We start from the raw sequence: 20,282 nt of genomic DNA, 5'->3' as shown, positions 1-20,282 counted from the left end.
AGCAGTCAAACCCGGTGTTCAATCCCCATGCAGTCAATATTGTCGCGTGTCGAGCAAATTGATCTGACACACAAAGTGACAGGTTTTACAGAGGAGAAACAGCGAGTGCCGGAAGCGTGTACAACCGGTGAATAAAAGCTGTACTCTCTCTGTTCAACAAGTCAATTTTAACGGACTAGCAAACGCGGTTGCATGTTTTTTTTTTTGTTTCAGCAACGCTGCAAACTTTACAGCTTCATTTTCGCACGTAAACTGAAAATGCAGACATTATCGAGTCTTGTTCTACCCTCGAACTTCATACTATTCTGTAGCAAAAAAAATTGAGGTGGATGAATTTTCACGCCAAGGAGCAATTCTGACGTGTTTAAAAACAAAGTTGATTTGAGGAAAATATTGTACATCGATCTTGTTCTTTTTCGTTTTCTTTTTTTTTTTTTTTTCTCTTACCCGCAAGTTTGGAATGTTTGATAATAATTTTCGTGTAACTAAAATTATGACGCGCTGTATTTCATATGAAAAAAGTCATTTGAATGACACCTGAATAGTTCTGAAAATGTTCGATGAATCGTTTAAACTTGCTTTGAACGCTGAATGTGTGTATAATTTACTTTTGAAAGTTGAGAAATGTTTTTTGAATAAAATAACGAACTCTCAACACGATATCCTTGAGCGATGATTGATTATTACACCTTCCGAGGATTTCTTTCCTGCAGGTCAGCATCCTCTTATCCTTTTCACCCGTTGACGGCTAGGGCTGGAGTTGGAATTCGAGCTCCTGTCAGCCGAGACAATTCGCGCTCCGCAAATTCCCACCGGTCCTTTTTCCTCTGAGAAACGAGTTCCGTTGTTCCATAGTAAGACAAAAAATAAACCCTCAGGATAGGTTCGAGTTATTCCACGGAAGTCTCACTCTCACGGTATTTCGTAGCTGATTTCGGATCCCGATGTAGAGAGCAGCTTTTCTCCTTGGTAACAAGATCGCGTCGGCAATTTTATTAGAAAAATTGAAAAGGAGAGTTAGAATAAAAGCTGAAAGTGCCACTTGAGGAATAAAAAAAAAGAAGAGAAAACTGATCGACGTGATGTCTTTTTTTTTTTTTTTTTTTCAACTTTCCGTTTCTCTGTTTTTAGTGAAAAGGGGAAGTTGTCGTTGTATAATAACATTTGGATTTTGATGAAAATTGGTACTCGTCGGTTTCTTGGCGAGCTGATCATGAATCTGAAGTAAGATTGCAAAATCCGAAATGGTAATCCGATATGGTGGAAAATAATCTAAAAATATTCCGATTTTTGTACAAATTGATAGAAGGAGGTTTTTTGGATCATCGATAACGAATCCAAAATCAGACTTCTAAAATTTGAAATGCTGGATCCGTTAGAGTTGTTCAAAATAAGAAAATGTCATATTATCATATAACATGGTGCCCAAGGGCTTAAAAGCTTTAATCACGAATCGAGGGCTGACCCATGGCCAGTTTAAAGCCGCTTGGTTTCGTGGCCTTTCATTCGGATAAGCGAAACTGCAAAAGGCTTTTCTTTAACGCGGCTGTCGATGGAGTTGCATCAATGCAATCGCTACTGATTTTTTTCTCAAAATTGTTCGAATGAGAAAAGACACTAGAATCGAATCGAATCGAATCGAATTCGATAGATAAGCCCAACCTGCAATCGTTCGGCAGAAGTTAAGCTGATAATTCGAAACGACACCACGGGGAACACGAATCGGCACTGAATCCGCAGGAAACGGAACGAAATAATAAATTCGCCGGTTAAGACCAGCGATGTGTTTTCCCAGTCGCGCATGTATGGGTATCGGGATTCCGATGGTCACCGAAGACTGCGGGAATTCGTAAATTCGTATAGCCGGACCGAAATGGTCCGAGTTGTATCGTAACTTTGGTTCCAAGATGTTTTCTGGGTAAGATAAGCGGTAAGCTGCCGTGGAAAGAAGGGACCCAAAGGTCTCTACAACTAATTCAAAAGTTAAGCCCTGTTAGCCTAAGCTGATCGTTTACTCCGAGCTTTCTTCGAGACTGCGAGGGGAGTTCTTGGGATTTTAGAATAAGAATTGTCATTCGGTAGGTACATACGGTTAAGGAACACTTGAGCCTCTGATCTCACGATTATGACGTAAGATAAGCCATTACTTTTGTGGGGTGTAATCCAACTTCGTTTCATCTTTTGATCGAAAATTTACCCAAGTAAGACATTATTTGACAATGATTTTCGGTGATTTGTAATCGTACAAAGGTATCTGACGAATAGTAGAATGTGATTGTATAATCGCAGATTAAAAGAAGTAACGGATAATTTAGTTCACGTTTGATTGGAATTTTCACGACGTTGTATTTAATGTACAATGAACTGTCAAGTTTCTGATATAGTTTAAATGCTTTATTTCGAAGGATTTGTTAACGAAAATTGTTTAAAAATACAAACATCGAAAATGCTGGAATCGTAAGAACGGAAGCTTGAACATTGATGCTTCATTTCAAATAGTTTTGAAATTTTTTTTGAAATCTAGGAGATTTCTTCGAATCCACTACAAAGCAACTGAAACAGATGTTTTCTTCTCTTCCCGTAATAAGTTCAATATTCCCATTCGTTGATTACAATAAATATCAGTGAGAGTACAAATATTAGTCCAATTCAATATTCCACGATTTGGAGAAACAGTCTGCTGAATAAAATGAGCCATCCCTGTAGAGTGAAACCGAATGGATTTAATATATTTGAAACAATTTCAGAGTAATTTGAAACGAAGCGTCGATACATAAGCTTTTCACAGAAATTCCAGTGATTTCTAGATCTTCGGATCTAGAAAAGGAATATACGAATACCTAGGCCGATTGTGTAAGTGTGAAATTAAAAAAAGGTATCGATTCTTGGCCAACCGATTTCCTTATTTTTCATCAAGAGAAACGCGAAGGGAGGAGGAAAAGATGGTTCGAAACTTGACTCGCACGATCTCTTCACGTAACACGAACAAATATAATCCTTGGGACGCGCGGATGACTCTCGGCTTTCCACCGTAGTATTTATCAAGTTATGATAACTCGAACAGTTTGTTCGCATCGTGGATATAGTTCGCTTTTCAGTAAGAACAGTGCACCAGGCGTTGGGTTACTCCCAAAGGAGTTGTTAAAGTTTCACGATATAGCGGAGCACCAACTTCTCTGTGTTGACCTTTCGAGACAATATTGTAGCAGACGTTGAGACCTAAATTTCAACAAGCGATATGATCCACAGAGATTTCTCTACTTACTTCAGTTTGAGTTTCACAGCTTGCATATTTACGTTAATATACGTGAACATGGTGTTCACACTGTCACTAGTCCAGGGATTTTTGATATTACGTTTTTCTCTTTTCGTCCGTTCAATTTAATCTCAGGCTACAAACGTGCTCGGTTTGTATATTCTTGGATAGTAAAATCAGTATTTACTCACCTTTGCGATGAGAAGAACTATGATACTAATCAACTCGTGCCTTTTTTCTTCATTAAATGCTGATTTTGAAGTCTTGTTGACTTCTACACGCCTCAATAGACGCGCGTAACATCTCAGAAATTCGGTAACACAGTAATGTTCGTTGTGAGTTTGGATGAATCTCCTCCACAAACTTGTTACATTGCAGTTTGCGTTACCGGGTGATTGCGTATGCGTAATATAACTTCTGCCTCAAACTAAAACTATCGTGTACCGATAAAATACGGTAGAACTGAGCAGACCGAGTGACCGACTGCGCATGCGCAAGATAATTGAACTCTATTGGTCATCGGGATCGTGTCACTGAAATCTTTTCGTCTGCAGGACAGGGGAGCCAACTTAATCTGAACAGTGAATGAAATGTGAAACTTTTCCAGCGTCAAGTGGTGAGTTTATATTATGTTGTTATGATAAGTCGTAGAAGTCATCAGCCATTGGTCGGTTAACAATGAAAGATTGCTAAGCCTCGCTGAATCATCGCGCATCAAACACTTGAAATCTGCTCGTGTTGAGAAACTTTGCAACATGTATAACATAACCTCCGAGTGAGGTTTAAGGTGGCCAACCTGCGTGGTAAGACATCAAAGCTTGCGCATGCGCAGTCGGACGCTAAATCTGCTAAGTTTCACTGTTTTCTCTCTGTATATTCATGCCTTTGTCATAACACTTCTCGTTACGTGGTGTGTATCAATGAATTTGTGCGTTTGTTTTGGTAAATGCTTGATTCCCTGACTGATAAACCGATTCATTGTCGAGTTTCAAGTGCGTTTGGTTCTATACGGCGTATTGAACATAACATTTTTTTATTCCACGTCTTCGAAGAGAAGAATCAGTACTAAAATTATCGTGTTGATGTTTGTAGAGCCTCTAAATTACTCTACAATGAATTGAAGGTCGAAGAAGCTTTGATAAAAATCTGAAATTCTGGTTTGTACAGAGAAAATCCGGTTAAAGTAAAAACGAGCAATCGAAAGAAATGTTTTTTGCTGGTGAAATACGCTGTTACCATTAAACTGAAATATTTTACGATAATTATCTCATGACGTTCAGTTCCAAAAAGAGAAGGGAAAAAAATTATCGAAAGACTTGAAATGCTTATGTATCGTACATGTACCTACAAAAAAAAAAATCAAACGCCCTTTCGTGAACCATTGCTAATTCATACGGATAATCAGTCAATTAGGTACTCAATCCCATTAAACGGCGAAAAACGAAGCCAAATTATGATTTCTGTCTGAATGGAAATCACTCGTTTATACGTTGTATAAAATTTGCAAAATCATTTTGATGGAATGCGGAAAAAATTGTAGGATCATTATTAGTGTTTGCGTGTTATTAATGAGTTGTATATTTTTGTTGACACACTCGGCACGGGAGAGTATTTTTGTGATAACTAGTGAAAAATGTTTTCGAATTTGCTCTGTATTTTCTAAATTCTGTCTCATTCTGTCCCCTTTAGTTGCAATTGGTGCGTTCGCGAATGTTAAAAAGTGAATTTTCAAATTTCATTGATGTATTCAAAGAAATTTAATACTGGAAAGAAGTTCCCGGATATCATCTGTTCATCGCGATTGATAATTATTCAAACGAAAGACTTGAATTCAAAAAAGTCATTCTTATTGAAACTTCGTTTTAGAACTATTTTGAAAAAAAAAAAAAAAATGATAATAATAGCCCTTACGTTACGGATCTGTTTTATTTTGTGCTTTTTCAAAATCTACTTCGACGTACGGACAATTTTTTTATTTTTTCCTCCGTTTCAAACGATCTTTAAAAGTGGCAGTGATTTAAAAACGTAGGATAGACGAAAAGCAAAATTCGATTCTGCGATCATTCTCAGGTCATCGAAAAACTCTTTGTAGGAGCGTGAGATTGTTCAGAAAATTCAAATCGTGCAGATCACTTTCACCAAGAAAGCCAGCGAACGAACCAGTCGTGCTGCAAACAACAATTTGTTACTCATTGATGGCCCTTTCTCCACATATAGAGAAGACGTTGAACGCAGTTATGAACGAAGTTCGAATCTTGTAAGTCGTAAAACGAGACCTTAATATTTGAAGCAGCGACAGTTATCCCGGGATTTCTTATATAATACATATCAGCCAGCGATCGAGCTTGCCGGTAAAAAAAGAAGCAACCAAGTCAGCAAGCCAAGTCAGTCGACCATGTTTGATTTAAGATTATGGAAAAAATGTTTAATGGAGGGATTCTGAAGAGGGTTAAATGTAATTTGTTACTCTACCCACTGGCCGAATCAAATCGTCTCATGCAGTATTTTCGACGTTATCGACCGAGTTATTCCCGCTCAGTGAAAACGCCTTATAATCATAATACAATTCCTTTATTCAGTAAAACGAGGCACAAAAATCCGAATATACCAACGATACACGCATTTACATAGTTATATAATTTATATGTACAGAATTTTGATTCTTGCCGATTCTCTGATCAGTATAATCGTTGTAAGAAACGATGTATCATTTTGGAGAAAACTTATTACGTGATACACAAATCATCTGGAATGAAAAAATTAAAAAAAAAAAAAAAAAAAAAAAAAACTTTCACAAAAGTCGAAAACATTCGAATAACGGTATGACGGTGAAAGCTGCTATGATTTAGGGTTATTTCGTCAGTGTGCAACTGCAATTCAGCGTAAATTTCGTGGGAAAATTAGCACTGCGAAAAATGTGAAATAGCAATATTTACAACACCGAGATGCGACTCCGGTGGAAAAAAAAAAATCATTCCGTCGACTGTAAACAACTAGTGAAAGTTCAACGCCGCGCAGTCTTGTCCATAGATCATTCTTTCAGCTTAGTCTGCTATTGGGCGAGTTTAATTGTGGTCCCTTTCAAAACCGAACGTTTCCTCTCAGCCGATCGCTGTATTTTTAACTGTGATCGTATACTAGACTGTTTAAAATTTTCACCATCAACAATCGTGCTTTGGATTAATTAATTCTGATAAAAAATATGTAAGCAAAGCTCGACCCCCCCCCGTGCTTTGGAATATAAATACCCAGAATTCACCAATTTCTTCAACCAACTTTAACCAACAATGTAAAAATATACCTATTTGTTAATATTGGGCTAGAAAATCCTGAAGTATACTTCGGGAAGACTCTTGCAAGCAATGAGCCAAAAAAGTTTTCAAGTGACGTCCGGCAGCCACTGGCTTTGGATTAACGCTTTTATCTGACCGTGGCGTCGACATTGACGCAGTTACTATCAGAGGAACAGGAGGATATATAGCACAGCAGCCAGTCCCAGCATTGCGGCTATCTTGAAATTTCTTATCAACGTCAGGTTAGCCTTGTTCATGCAGAGCTTCGTTGCCATCGCGCTTGAGCACAAGACGTACGATTCAAGATCAATTTCTGTCCGGACGTAAAAATCCTCTCGATCCATCGCCGTCATTCGATCATTCAACGCTCGGACTTTTCTTTGGTCGCTAGTCCAAGACTTTGACAAGACTGGCTCCAGTGTCTCTAGCACTGAACGCATGTGCTGATATTCCTTAACCATTCTGGAAAAAAAAATTAGGAACATAGTGTAGAACGAGTCGATTGTTCGGTCGTATCGTGGTTGAAAATGAATGGAACGTAAGAACGTTATTCAAGGTTGGAATAATTAGTAAGCGGAGATTCGAAAATTAGAATCATCGACCCGATTCAGTTCTGGTACCATGCATTTTATATAAAAAAAACGTCCTCTTGGCAAAATAGAATAGAGAATTAGAATCTGGAATCTATATTTTGTTATACAATGTATAAATAGGTCATTGTATGAATACCGTAGTTGATATTGGAGACAGTTCCATTAGACCTTGTCGTTTTACCGTTGCGATTTTTATGTACGTTTATAATTGTTGGGTCAATTTATGCTGTTGTTTTATGCTGATACGGATAAAAAGTGAATGGTAATGGATCTGCAGAGAAGAAAACGCGAGGGAGTATCGAAAATCAGGAGAAACATATCCTTGGAACTTTGTCATTAAAGCTGCGTGCAAATGCTGGCGTAAAGCTTTCAGGATTATATCTGAATTTTAAATTCCTGCCTGCAGACATCGATATTCGGTACTTAATGCGCTGAGGCATGAATTAAACGGTGGCGAAGTATGAAAAAAATTCCACGCTATTGCAAACGTTGAAAATGCATTTCCGGAGAACAAAGAACGACCTCTGCGTTTGATGATTTTAAGGGGGAGCCGAAGCGGATCTTTTAAAATTCACATTCTCAGATGAAATTTAATCGCCGCGTTCATTCAGATCGTTTGCGATATTCCAACCTAGATCTGAAAGAATTTTTATCCAATTTTTCTTAGCTTAGTTTTTACGCTTGTCATTGTAATTTTTTTTTTTGTTTCTTCACGAATGTAAATCACTAGTTTCGAGATCTGAAATTTAATTAACCTATTAAAATTTTTATAATCCGTATGCGAAACAAAATGATTGTGCAATTGCAGTAAAAATTCAGGATCTTCGAGATTTGTTTTTACAAAAGTAACCGAAATAAACTCGATTAGTTTTATTCGCGTGTTTGCGATATTCGTTATCCCGTAAATTTGTTTCAACAAATTTTTTGATGGCACTGTACTCTTGAATGAATTCCGTTTTATTGACGCGAGGAAAGTGTAAAGAGAGAAAAAAAAAATGTTAAACAAGATATTTGCGCGGCAAATAACTTGACGGAATTTTTTACAAATTGAAAACACGTCGAAAAAAAGAATCCTTGAACTTCAGTCAGGACTTTACGACGCTGTAAATTGGAGATTAAATAAACGGAACTATGTGGTGTAGGTTCTGTATGTATTTACCGAACACGTAACTCTGTACACTCGTTGAGTGAGGTATACAAGTTTGAAAACTGCTTTCAAAGTCGTTTTACACATGATTCTGAAGTACCGTAATATTTGAACATTCCGCGTTAGTGGCAAAATGTAAGGTTGTTCGGACATCATAGCAATGAAAAGATAAAAACTGATTTTTTTTTTACGTTTTTTTAATCGTTAATAAATACGTGTGAAATAATTTTTTTCAGACAGATTTGGCGAGTGGTTTTTGTGTAATTCATTATTAATAATTGGATATTTAACATGTAGTCAATACAGGATCTTGTGTAAAACGCACATTTTTTATACAATTTAACCACACCTACGAATGATAAATATACAAAACACAGTAATTTTTATTTATCGATTATTGTAGATTACGCAAGAATTATTTAAAAAAAAAACGCATTCTGACTTGTGGTTTTGTAAATATTTTTATCTGAACGTTCTAAAATTTACGAAAATATCAGTCAGTCATAGAAGTGTGGCAACGTTGGATAAAAAACCGTATTTTCATGTTACAGTTTTTTTTCTTTGCAAATAGTCCGGTGCATCGATATTGAGTTTTTTCATTAGTCATTTTATAAATTTATAAATGAAATTCAACTAAACTAAAAATAGTCAGATGCGCTGTTGCCGGATCTATTTTACGCTGAAAAATACTTGAGTCAAGAGACATTTGTCTATTATTATCAGTAAATAAATAACTGAATTAATCGGCTTAGAAGTGATCTTGGTTAACATATAAATTTAAGTTACCAATTTACATGATCTAATTTTTCATTTTAGTCAAAGAAAAAAAACTAGTCGCTGTTTCAACTTACGACATTGCATATAACGCGGGCCTTTTCATCGTAGTTCCGAAACAACTTTTACTTCCAGTACATCGCGCCGCCATTCTGTACGGACCATTAGCGCATAATAAACTCTTTGGATGGTTTTTATTTCTAGGTGATCACGCCGTCGTATACAAGCAAGGAGGAATAAAATACCCGCCAACGTAATGCGTCAGCATCTAACATTACGATATCAATCACTGTCTGCCGAGCTGTAATTCATTCGCAAAAGAGTCGTTGTGAGCGAATGTAACGCTGTATTCATTGATACAACACTCGCTAAATCCAGACGAGAATTCGCCGAGATGTGAATAACCTCAAAAAATTTTACCGTCGTCTGCGTTCGGCCGGCGGAAACTTGTCGCAGTTTTGAGGTTACGTTCGTGACGGTTGGTCACCCTGGCAAACAGTTGCTCTCGTATTGTAGCGCATGCGCGTTCAACTTCAGCAGACGACGGACGATGCAGTCGTTAGGAATTCGCTCTATGTTTGCTTGTAATTTCGGAACTGACGAACCGATTTTCATCATTTTTCTTTCTATGGGTAGCTACAGCGTTTCGCTAGATTTTAGACTAAATTTTCTCACAACGAGATCAACAGTTTCAGAGATATAACAATGTTTGTAAGCCGAGTCGGAAGGAGCTCGGAAACTTATGCGAACGCTGACTGAACTCTTACAGATAGAGGAAAGTTATTTTTAAGAGTTTTCAAGTTTTCGATGAGGTTTGCAAGAAAGTTTTTATAAAGAGGCGTTTGAAACTAATAGCAGGTCAGTTATTAGCTGCTAGTTATTTATATCTCTCGTTGAATCGACCGATCCGCAATGAATTTTGTAACTATTGAACAAACTAAACGATGTGGGATTCCGAATCGAGTGTATACTCAATTCCATAATCGAGTTATAGTAGCGAAATGAGGATACAATTATTTTGTCATTAAAGTTTTGTTTCCAGTACCCGAGCGTTGCATCGAATAATTCCACTTTGTACGCTCGTACAGTGATTAACAAACCATAATGGTTATATCCTCCGCCATTGAGTGGTAAGTAGCACATGTGGCAACGAATTACACCGCGAAATTCGCAATTAGTACGGTAAAAGCATCGGGATTCAAATTTGAAAATGTTAGATGACCCTTTGCATTGTATCCTGCGTTTCAGCGCGTTCTTGATGTTACGATGCGTTTAATACAACAGCGCAGAATCGCGCACTCGCTATAATAATTTGATCAAACGTTTAAACATGCGCAGCTGCAATTAGGGTGCTGTCACATCGAATTGCGATTGTGCATTTAACTTTCGCAAAAGCTGCTACACTGCAGTTACGTTGTTGCATTCAAAAACTCTGATGCAGGTAGTTTTATTCAGGCAATAAAGCCCTGATTTACATTTATTTCTCTACATTCTTCGTTCGATTTGCCTTGACGCGATAAATTATCGAATCATTTTATCCGCGAGATTATTCCGTTATCGTAATGAGGAATCTAAAGAGACGAGAACCGGTTTGTGTTGTTTATTTGAGTGTCGCTTGTCGAAAATAATAAAATAATAAAATTATACGTCAAAATACATTTTTTATCATTTTTGCGTAATCTATGAGAATCGATTAATATGAATTAGAGTTCTTTGTATTTTCATATTTAGCTGTTGCGGTTAAATTGCATCCAAAATGTGCGTTTTACACAAGATTACTTATTAACCACATAATAAATATCCAATTTTCAATAATTAAATACACATAAGCGACCCGTCAGATATTTCTGACCAAATTATTATTACGTATTTATTAGCGATTAATAATATATGAAAAATTTAAGCTATATATCTTTACATTGATCTAGTGTCCGAATAACCTTAATCTATTCAGACATGGCAAATAATGGAATTATAAACAAATTAGGCTTGCATATTTATATCGATGATTCAATTCGAGTAAGTTTTAAAACGGTTAAAAATCGGCTAGATTTATTTGATGTCACTCAATTTCAGGATGGCTTATTTTATTCAAAGATTGTTTGCTGAAAAGTTACAGAAAGATATTTTCTTTTTCCTTACCATAGTTAATTCAATACTGTCACTTATCGATCGTATTAAATAATTGTCAAGTATATAAAATGGGGGTAAAAAATTTTCCGGCAAATTAAACGCCGCTATATATCTTGTAGAATTATTCTCACGCTGCGAGGAAACCGAAGATTCATGAAAAAAATAAAGAAAAAAAAACAGAAAACCTCATTTCCCAAACATGTCCAAAATATCTCAAAACCGTCTAAAAAAAGTTTTGTCGTTACTTTGCCAAAGGAATTTTGAGTCAATATTTTCATTTTAAAGTCAAAATTTTAACATCGGTGCAATATTAAATAATTCAGTATCCAACGCCACGTGAACGTGAACAAATAAAAATGTTCCGATGAGTTTGTAAAAAACAACGAATAAAACAGTCTTTCGTGTCGAAGACAAATCGTGGTAAAGTGAGATCGCGACCACTTCGAAGCAATTTCGAATGAAGCATTGACATTCAAAGCGTCTGTTTAAAATAACAGTATTTCATAACTTTGAATGACGTAGATTTATTTTATTGGTTTGAAAGAATTAATTTCTATCTGTTTCGCCGGCCAATTCGACCTTGATTTCGCTTAAAATTAACATCCTTCGATCGCTTACCTCGGTTTACCCCCGACCGCAACCAAAAACGTGTCGCAAAGGAACGAGGGCAGCCATTCGAGCAGCAGGACGACCAGAAAATGCATCCGTGGCCTTGACGTCATCCCTCGAATGCCGAAGGACGGAAAAGGGAATTGCATACTCGCCCTGCACCCGTTCTCGATAAGGGTTCTCCAAGTGCAGCCGAGGGCTGGAACGCTGAAGACTGTCGCCGCTCGCTCGTGGCTTCTAAAACGAATGAAAACAACGCGCGGAACTGAAAATATGTATCGAGAAAAACGTAGTAGTTTCAAAATTACCGAGGATCTAGCGCCAAGTGGGTATCGTTTTGGAAAAGATTACCCCTTTTTTTTTTTTTTACACTAAACACACGTTGATCCATAGTTTTCTTAGGATGAAAGGATGTGTCGCAAAATTTAGAGGCGACAGTTTTATCACGTAATACCAGAAAAAGTGACAAAAAATTGATCTACGTATTTCTCACACATGGTAAGGTCTAAGGATTTGAGAATTCATGGATTTTCATATCTTGATGCGAAACATCGCGACGTCGCATCGAAATCGCAGCTGAATTGAAATTTCGGGCACAAAAAACTGGTCGAAAGTTTGTAGATCGGTTCGTGTGTAATTTTATCATTTTTACAAAATTCCACTCGTTAAAATATGTCTGTAAAAAACAAAGGAACATCCATTTTTTGAGGTCTATCGTTTCGAAGAAATGCAAGTACATGGAATTTTTTAGGTATTTAAATTTTGAAAAATTATTCCAGCCACTTTTTCATACGTTTCGCTTTTTTTCTACAACACAAATGAGACATATTATCTTGTTTTGATGTCTAACGAATATCTGCCAAATATTGTGTAACATGTACACAGATTTAGCAACGGTAATTCTTGGTTTGTTAATGATAATAATTGTGATACTGTTACACAATAAATCGTAAATAACGATGTCAAATATATATTATATAACAAGGATCAATTATCGTACGTTCCGATATTCCAAAGTAATAAAATGTTTTTAATATTTTTCCATCAATACTCATGCACGCATGATACAAAGAAGTGTAATTTAACTAACGGCAGAAACATTGTTAGACAGTGTTATTAAAACGGCGAAGAAATACTGAAAGCGAAAGTGCAACGGCACCTGTGTAATTATTTACCCGCGATAATTATCAGCGATAGCGATAATTTAACGGATTATGCGGTCAAAAACATTGTTGAGCCGTCGAGAAAGCAACTCCACAAACCATGACGACATGTTATAAGGCATTCCATGCCGTTTCGATAAATGATATTCCCTCTCCATTTTTGATTTTGTTTATAATTTTTTATACGATTATTCTATCTCCAACTAGCACTCCCAAATTATTTGGATTTTTTTTTTTTTTTCCGGAAGTAAAAGCTGGTGTATTTTTTTTTTTTTTTTTTAAAGTCATTCACTGATTTGAAAATTTTCTTATTTATTAAGCGGATGTGAAATTGTGCATATAATCTTATTCCCCAAAATCAAACTGTAACAACTCGAAAAATCTCGCTTCTTAAAAATTCCTGTAAAAACTCTATTTGCAAAAAAAAAAAAAAAAAAAAAAAACTCTTCCTTTTGATACGGTTTTATTTCAATTTTATTTTAAATCATTTGTTGTTTCAGGCATACGATAAATATAGACGTGTTCATAGGCATTTGTATCCGGACGTAAATTAATGTACATAGTTTGCGGCCTGTTTACCCAAACTTATCTCTGAAAAACAACAAACACGCTGAACGGGTTACGGAAAGGATAAGCAAGAGTGACCATCGCGGAATCATCGCCTCGGGAGAGAGGGGAGTGATTGACAGGCGCTCGAGACATCCACTAGTGTTATAGTGGATACTCAGTAAAATATATTGTAAATTATATTGTAAACTTATTCTTTTCATTGTCAACTAAGCCTATAATCCCGATCGTCAAAACCGACATTGTTGTTGATTTAGGTGACTATAAGTGTTATAATTATTTTATTTATTATTTATGTAATTATTTGTAATTGGTGTTAATATAATGTTTTAGTATCGTTTCTACATCAACCCAAGTCGTTGAGACTCAGGAATTATTATTTCCGCAACCCTTTTAAGTTATAAGAGTCACGCTTATAACTTAAATATATAATATATGAATATGCACATCAATATATATATATGTATAATTTCACACCCGCTTGGTGCACGAAAATGAATAAATACCAATGCAAATAACAAATTGAACAAAATTACGCAAAAAAATTTTCTTCAATTTACTAAATTAAATATAAGAAAAATACTTTTTCGTGAATTTTTTCGAGAAAATGAAACATGACTTCCTGTTTTAACGTTTGAAAATTCGTAAAAATATATCGGCTAGAGAAAGAAAATCTGTACGAAAAATTACGAAAGCAATGAAAAATATGGTGGGGAAAAAACATGGGTCGAGTTGGCATGGAATACCTCATATGTAAATTAGGCACGGCCAGTTTGACTTTCTTTTCTTGTTCATATCACGCCGTATAATAATCACGTTTATACTCCTTCTGGAATCCGCAGATTGCATGACCGGATGAATATCTGTTCTAAAACGCGTTTCTTTCATTTCGACGCTAGCAGCTAAATGTGGGCCATTTCATGCCAGTTGAGTCGTTTTTCAATGCTCGATTTCTTTTGAATTTATCAAGACAATATCTGCAGCAAAAATAGGTGTGCTACTTTTTTTTTTACAGTTTTAATTGAACAAGATTTAATTTGAAAAAAAAAAAAGAATATATAGAATGAAAAAGAATTACTACCAACGTATTTTGATCTGCAAATTTGTCAAGTGACGAAAATTTCGTTTCTCAATGAAGCGGGAATGAAGTTACAGTAAAAGTCAGAAAAATGACTTTCTATAATCCACGAAATGGAAATTTTACACGTGATTCGAACTGAAAGGTCGACTTTCTTTTACTCGTTTTTAACATCGACATTCTTCTATGTCTTGGGTGATTCTTGGGTGAAAATTATTACAACATACATTTTCGTCGATTGTATATAACGTCCAGTATCGTACTTTAATTTTTTTTTTTTAATTTTTTTTTTTTCACAGACTTATCGTTACTTGTGAATTCGACCAGTCGGTAAGGTCGTAAACTTTTTCTTGGTCTTAAAAAACTTTTATTGTAAAAGTGACGATGTAAGAACGTTCATTTCAATCATTCTACGTTGCGACAAACTGATTGAACAATTCGCGTGGAGCAGTTTTTAATTCTCTCGATTATCATCCGTCAAAAAATATTAATTTAGCTAGAACGATTCTTGAATAATTTTTCAAATGCAACTTACAGACGTAACACTGTTTTACCTAAGAGACTTCCTGCAATGTCACACGAATCAAGGTCGTCTAGTTATGCAAGATCATGTCAACGTTTTGGTTCTAATCAAGATTCTATTCGCAGCTTGTAAACAGGTTTTTTTTAGCATTATCCTTATGTATCAGACATGTGAATTTAGATTTTTGGATCTATTAACTTACCATTATCGTGAAAGTGAAAAACGATTAGAAAATACAGAATAATTTGACTGCGTAATAAACATCGTTCTTTTCGCAAACAGCGTAATTAAATATTGAAAACTTTCGAGCGACAACAATCGCAAAAAATAAAAAATAAAGATACTAGATTTTCCACCGTCATAGAAAAACCGGTAATTTTTCTTTATTTTTTCGAGGCTAAGATAATTTCAAAACTTGGTAAGATATTTCCACTAAAGGCTTTAATAAATTGACATGAACACATAGATTGATAAAGGAGTTGAGTTTAACTAATACGGGCGTTGAAAGTTTCATTCAACAACCCAAATGATTGTTTCGATTATTTTTTTGTTGAACCTAATGATGTATTGATTTTTTTTTTCTTTCTTGTATGAAAAAGATATTCATATCGACGTTCGTATTCGATGTTCATATTCGTTAAATCTAGGAAAATCTTAGAACTGTGCGATTAATCGATTGAACGTAAAATCGGACTGTTCAATTAACCCTTTTCTCTATTTTTTTTCGATCGATCGTTTGCTTTCTACCCGAATTGCCACGTGAAGAATATTTTAAATGCTAAGACAGTCAAAAACGTGGCAAAATTATTAAACAACAAATTGCAAGTTTATTTCGAACGATTTTCTCCAAACAAGATTCATCAATCGTTGAATCCGACTTTCATTTTACAATATCTTCGATCAATCGACAAATCGTCCCTTCGCTGAGAGAAATTTTTAGTTCCGTTTATTGACTATTTTCATTTTTTACGACAACCGAAAAATACAGTTCTAGGTAGAAAATGAAAATTAGTTTTCTAGCCGTTACCGGAAAGTCTAGTATCCGTAACTATTCTTTCTCATTACGATCACTGTTGCTAGATTTTCTTGTAACTGTTGGGAAACTTCAATGCTCGTGCAAGAATAAACTGACGTTAAAGCCTTATTTAACTAAAAAAGTAGAGTAAACCTCAGAAACTAATTTCGCTGCAAACAACCGACCGACAGATCAATCGGAAAAAAACATTAAATCAAACCAATCAACCTCCGATCATTCGATCAACCGCGAAAACTCGTCGTCGGTTTCATCTTCAAATCAATCCTCAACCCCCATAAAAATCCCCGTAAATCTCACCTCGTCCCTTTGTCCCATGCCGAGGCGATGAGGGTGTTGGCCGCGATATCGACCGGAAGTATCGCCGCGGGAGAATCGGGATTTCCGAGAGCGTATCCGGCGCCGATCATGAGAACCGTCGCCCCCTTCAGGACGCTCGTGTAACCAGGAATCGGTTCCTTCGCCGCCGGTCCGATGGCCGGAAATCGGATCATGACCAACGGGATCCCCGGGAGTTTTGAATTAAGAACCGACTCGGTGATCCGTCCTCTATTCCCGAAGATGCTCGTCGCGATGGCCGCCGATTTTAGGGCTGGCAAATTGCAGCAAAAGTCGAGAAGCTCCTCGTGCGGACCGCCCGCGTGGATCACGACGTTCAAGCCTCGGAGACGCGCCACTTGATCGTCGTCAAGGCCCAAATTTTCGTACACCAGATTTCCCTCGAAGATCCGAACCCGCGAAATCGCTCCCGGACATTCTTGTTTCACTCTTTCGAACCTGTTTTTTTTTTTAACGTCAGAGAAACAAACGTGAGTGTCGGAATTTCGTGTCGCTTGTCTGACGGCGTAGAACGCATCCGCGAAAAGAGCTAATTTAGCGATGAAAAGAAGAAAGAGTGTAAATATTTTTCTTCGCGGCATTCGCAACAAAAAGTAATCAACACGCGCGTCTGCAATAATGTTGAACAAAAAATAAATGAAGGTTAAAGTTCTTATGTTTGGCGCACACGCCTTTTCAAGATCAAAATATATGTTTGTTCATCACGTTTGTAAATTGTATAAACTTGCATTCGCCATCTTTGGCTGATTTTTTTTTTTTTTTATGAAATTTGATAAATTGAATTGAAACGTCGAGAAGTTTCACGATGTTTTTTGATACATTGACATCATGTCAGGAAATCAGAGAATTTCTCTCTTGGGATCTTTGGGCATCTTTCCAACAATACTAATTCAAAATGATCGGAAATCAAATTTTCACACTTTTACATTCACGCATTTACGCTGATAAATAATCAACAACTGATTGTAACATATTTTTACATGCATTTTGTTACGGATACTATCTTTTCCAACTATCTAAGAAGAATGACTCGCAGAAAAAATTACACTGCTGCTTATTATGGATACATTTAAGGCCTGTTTGTATGAAATTTTTGTCTACGAGCTGCAGGCTGTTTATTTACACAGAAAATCGTGAGAGTAAAAATATGTAGTATAAAAATTGCAACTTTCGTTCCGAGAATTTGAATATTTCAATTGAACATAATCGACCTGAACCTCTGTAACTTTTGTTATCACTTTTGTTTTTAATTCCCTTTGATTCCAACGTTTTACAGTTCAACAGTACATCTTTGGACATTTTATATTATCAATTCGATTTCGTCATGAATTTGGCTATTAGAGTGTTTTAGCGTTTTGGCTCATTTGACTCTGGCTTGTCACTTCGCGTTTCACGATTGGCTTGAAAGTTTCCAGTTGGTATTTAAATGTACAGCAATGTTCATTAATGTTCAAAATGCGACTCCGATTCTACGCGAATTACGTGACAACGACTCCCATTCTCTTACGTCCACTTCATCGTTTTGCACTGTCGTTCACGTTATTTGTGAGAGAATTGTGAATAACCGGAGATCGGTTCCTGGTGAAACGATCGTTTTACCTCAGCTCTCGGAGAATACTTTCCACAGCGTGTATAGTTGACGTGATTTCTTTACTACAAGTTACGTACTATGAGAAGCGTGTAATATTACTGAAGAATGTGACGAATGCTGGGAACTTTGAACATCGGAACTAAACCTGAGACCATTAAGCATCCCGATGAATTATCGTAAGCGTTGAAAACAGGGCCAGGAATTAAGTGTTTTTCTTTCAACTTTTTTAAATTTTTAAAATTTTAAATTTTCTTCCAACTGTTGCGAAAATTTAACGCTTGTGCAGCAATAAATTGCCATTAAAGCCTTATTCAACTAAAAAAGTAGAGCAAACCTCGCAAACCGATTTTCCGTTGCAATAACCAAAAAAGTATCGACAACAGCGCGAAACGTTTACGCGTACCTCGATTTTCGTAATTCCAACAATATTCAAACAGTTCTTTTTAACGATACCTGTTGTACTAAATTTTTCTATCTACCGTAACGAATGAAATTGTTTTTTTTTTTTTCAGTGCACGCGTAACAATTTACCGACCCGCGTGATGAGAGCAAATCTTTTATCCGGTCTTCGCTACTCCGAAGATTCTTCGACCTTAGAATCACGCTGATGGTTTTTATGTCCGGACAAGATCTCAGCAGTTTTTCAAGCACCGCGTTTCCTATGTCACTTGTAACTCCTGTCAGGAGGACCTCCTGGCCCGCAAACCACTCGCGAACGGTCATCGTTACTGACTGAGAATTCGAAGCTGCTCGCCGGTATATGAAAGTGCATAGAGAGTGCAGCTAGACGATGCCAACTAAGAAGGGCAACCAGTTCTGCTAGAGCCATGAGATTATGGATGAACGATTTGGCCGATAAACAAACTTGTATCATCTCTTTTTTTCTTTTTTTTTTCTTTCTTTTTTTTTTTTTTAACTTTTTTTTATTATTACATACCCGTGTCCAAAGATTTAGTAACTCGATTTTACGAAGTGTTTCACAGTATGAAACGTGACTGTTTTCCATTCAACAATAAATAACATGTGAGAAAAAAATATGCTCGTATCAGATTCCTTGTGAAATTTTCAAAAACAATCGAGAATATTATATCGGCATAAATGAGCAGACGGTCAACTTATCTTGTTTCAGAGACTTTTATTACTCAAAGCTGAAAACGGTGAAGTGAAGCTGACCTGGGATTTTTTTGTTTGAATAAAAAATGGTTATTATTTATTTCACAGTAAAATCAGTACGATTGGAATGATCGGTGTACTTTTTTTACTTTTTATCCGAACGGGAAAATGTCACGCGGTATAGATTTGATTGAAAAAACAACCGAAAAAACGTATATACAGGATTTCTCGTTTAATTTGACACAGCGGAATATCCTGTGAACAACATATTTGAGGGAATAATGTTTGAAATAAAAGTTTCACGGTTTAACCGGGTTTTTTTTTAACTTTTCATTCGGCGGACATTTACAAGGTCATTTGGAGGTAAGCATTGATTTCTAACTGGGAATCTGTACTTCTTTTTCAAAAAATAGATAATGCGCAAAAATTATACCCGTGAACTTTGAGTCATTTTTCAAGACGCTTCACAAGAGCTGCGTGGCATCTTAAAAAGGTTTTTCGTTCGATGTCTCTTCAAGCATTTCTGATTCGTTCCTTCATAATCGTCTAGAGTAAGTAGTTCCTTTCATTCTGTAAACTTTTTCTTCAGGGTAGCCCGATAAATAAAAAAAATTAGGACTTGTACGATCTGGTGACTTAGCAGGCTAATTTACTGGTTCGCTTCTGCCAATCCAACGATTGTTGTAACGATTGTTGGAAACTTTATGTCGTGGGAAAAAAACGGTTTTAAATAAAATTTTCCTTTTCTTTGTCTGTAGAATCCTAATCTGGTAAAATAAGTACACGGTCCAAGTTAAAAATGCAATGTTAACCTCCAAATGACCATGCTAAACGTTCACCGAATGAAAAGTACGATCCTACCGTGAAACGCTTACTTTACACTAATTGTAAGAGAAATTTTTAGTTCCGGTTACCGCTCGGTACTTAATTATTTTCATTTTTTACCAAAACCGAAAAATATATCGTTCCAATTATTCGATAACTTTCGGCAGGATTTTTTGGTCATTACTGTCGTTCTGATTTGAACAATAACTAAATCGCCAAAACGTTAAAAACTTGAGAATTCTTAT

General features: G+C 36.2%; 1 protein-coding gene across 1 annotated transcript; it reads right to left on the bottom strand.

Moving 5' to 3' along the window:
* Positions 1-5,810: 5,810 nt before the first annotated feature.
* On the bottom strand, positions 5,811-18,822 carry LOC124177479 (putative fatty acyl-CoA reductase CG5065). Its single transcript, XM_046559862.1, has 4 exons — positions 18,635-18,822; positions 16,470-16,946; positions 11,815-12,042; positions 5,811-7,011 (listed from the first exon to the last, which is right to left on the bottom strand). The coding sequence occupies exons 1-4, from the start codon at positions 18,820-18,822 to the stop codon at positions 6,714-6,716; spliced, it is 1,191 nt and encodes a 396-aa protein (XP_046415818.1). The 3' UTR covers positions 5,811-6,713.
* Positions 18,823-20,282: the final 1,460 nt, after the last annotated feature.

The sequence above is a fragment of the Neodiprion fabricii genome, chromosome 3 (assembly GCF_021155785.1).
Source record: "Neodiprion fabricii isolate iyNeoFabr1 chromosome 3, iyNeoFabr1.1, whole genome shotgun sequence".
Lineage (NCBI taxonomy): Eukaryota > Metazoa > Arthropoda > Insecta > Hymenoptera > Diprionidae > Neodiprion > Neodiprion fabricii.
Note: the sequence above shows the minus strand (reverse complement) of the source record. Positions and strands in the feature narration are given on the sequence as shown.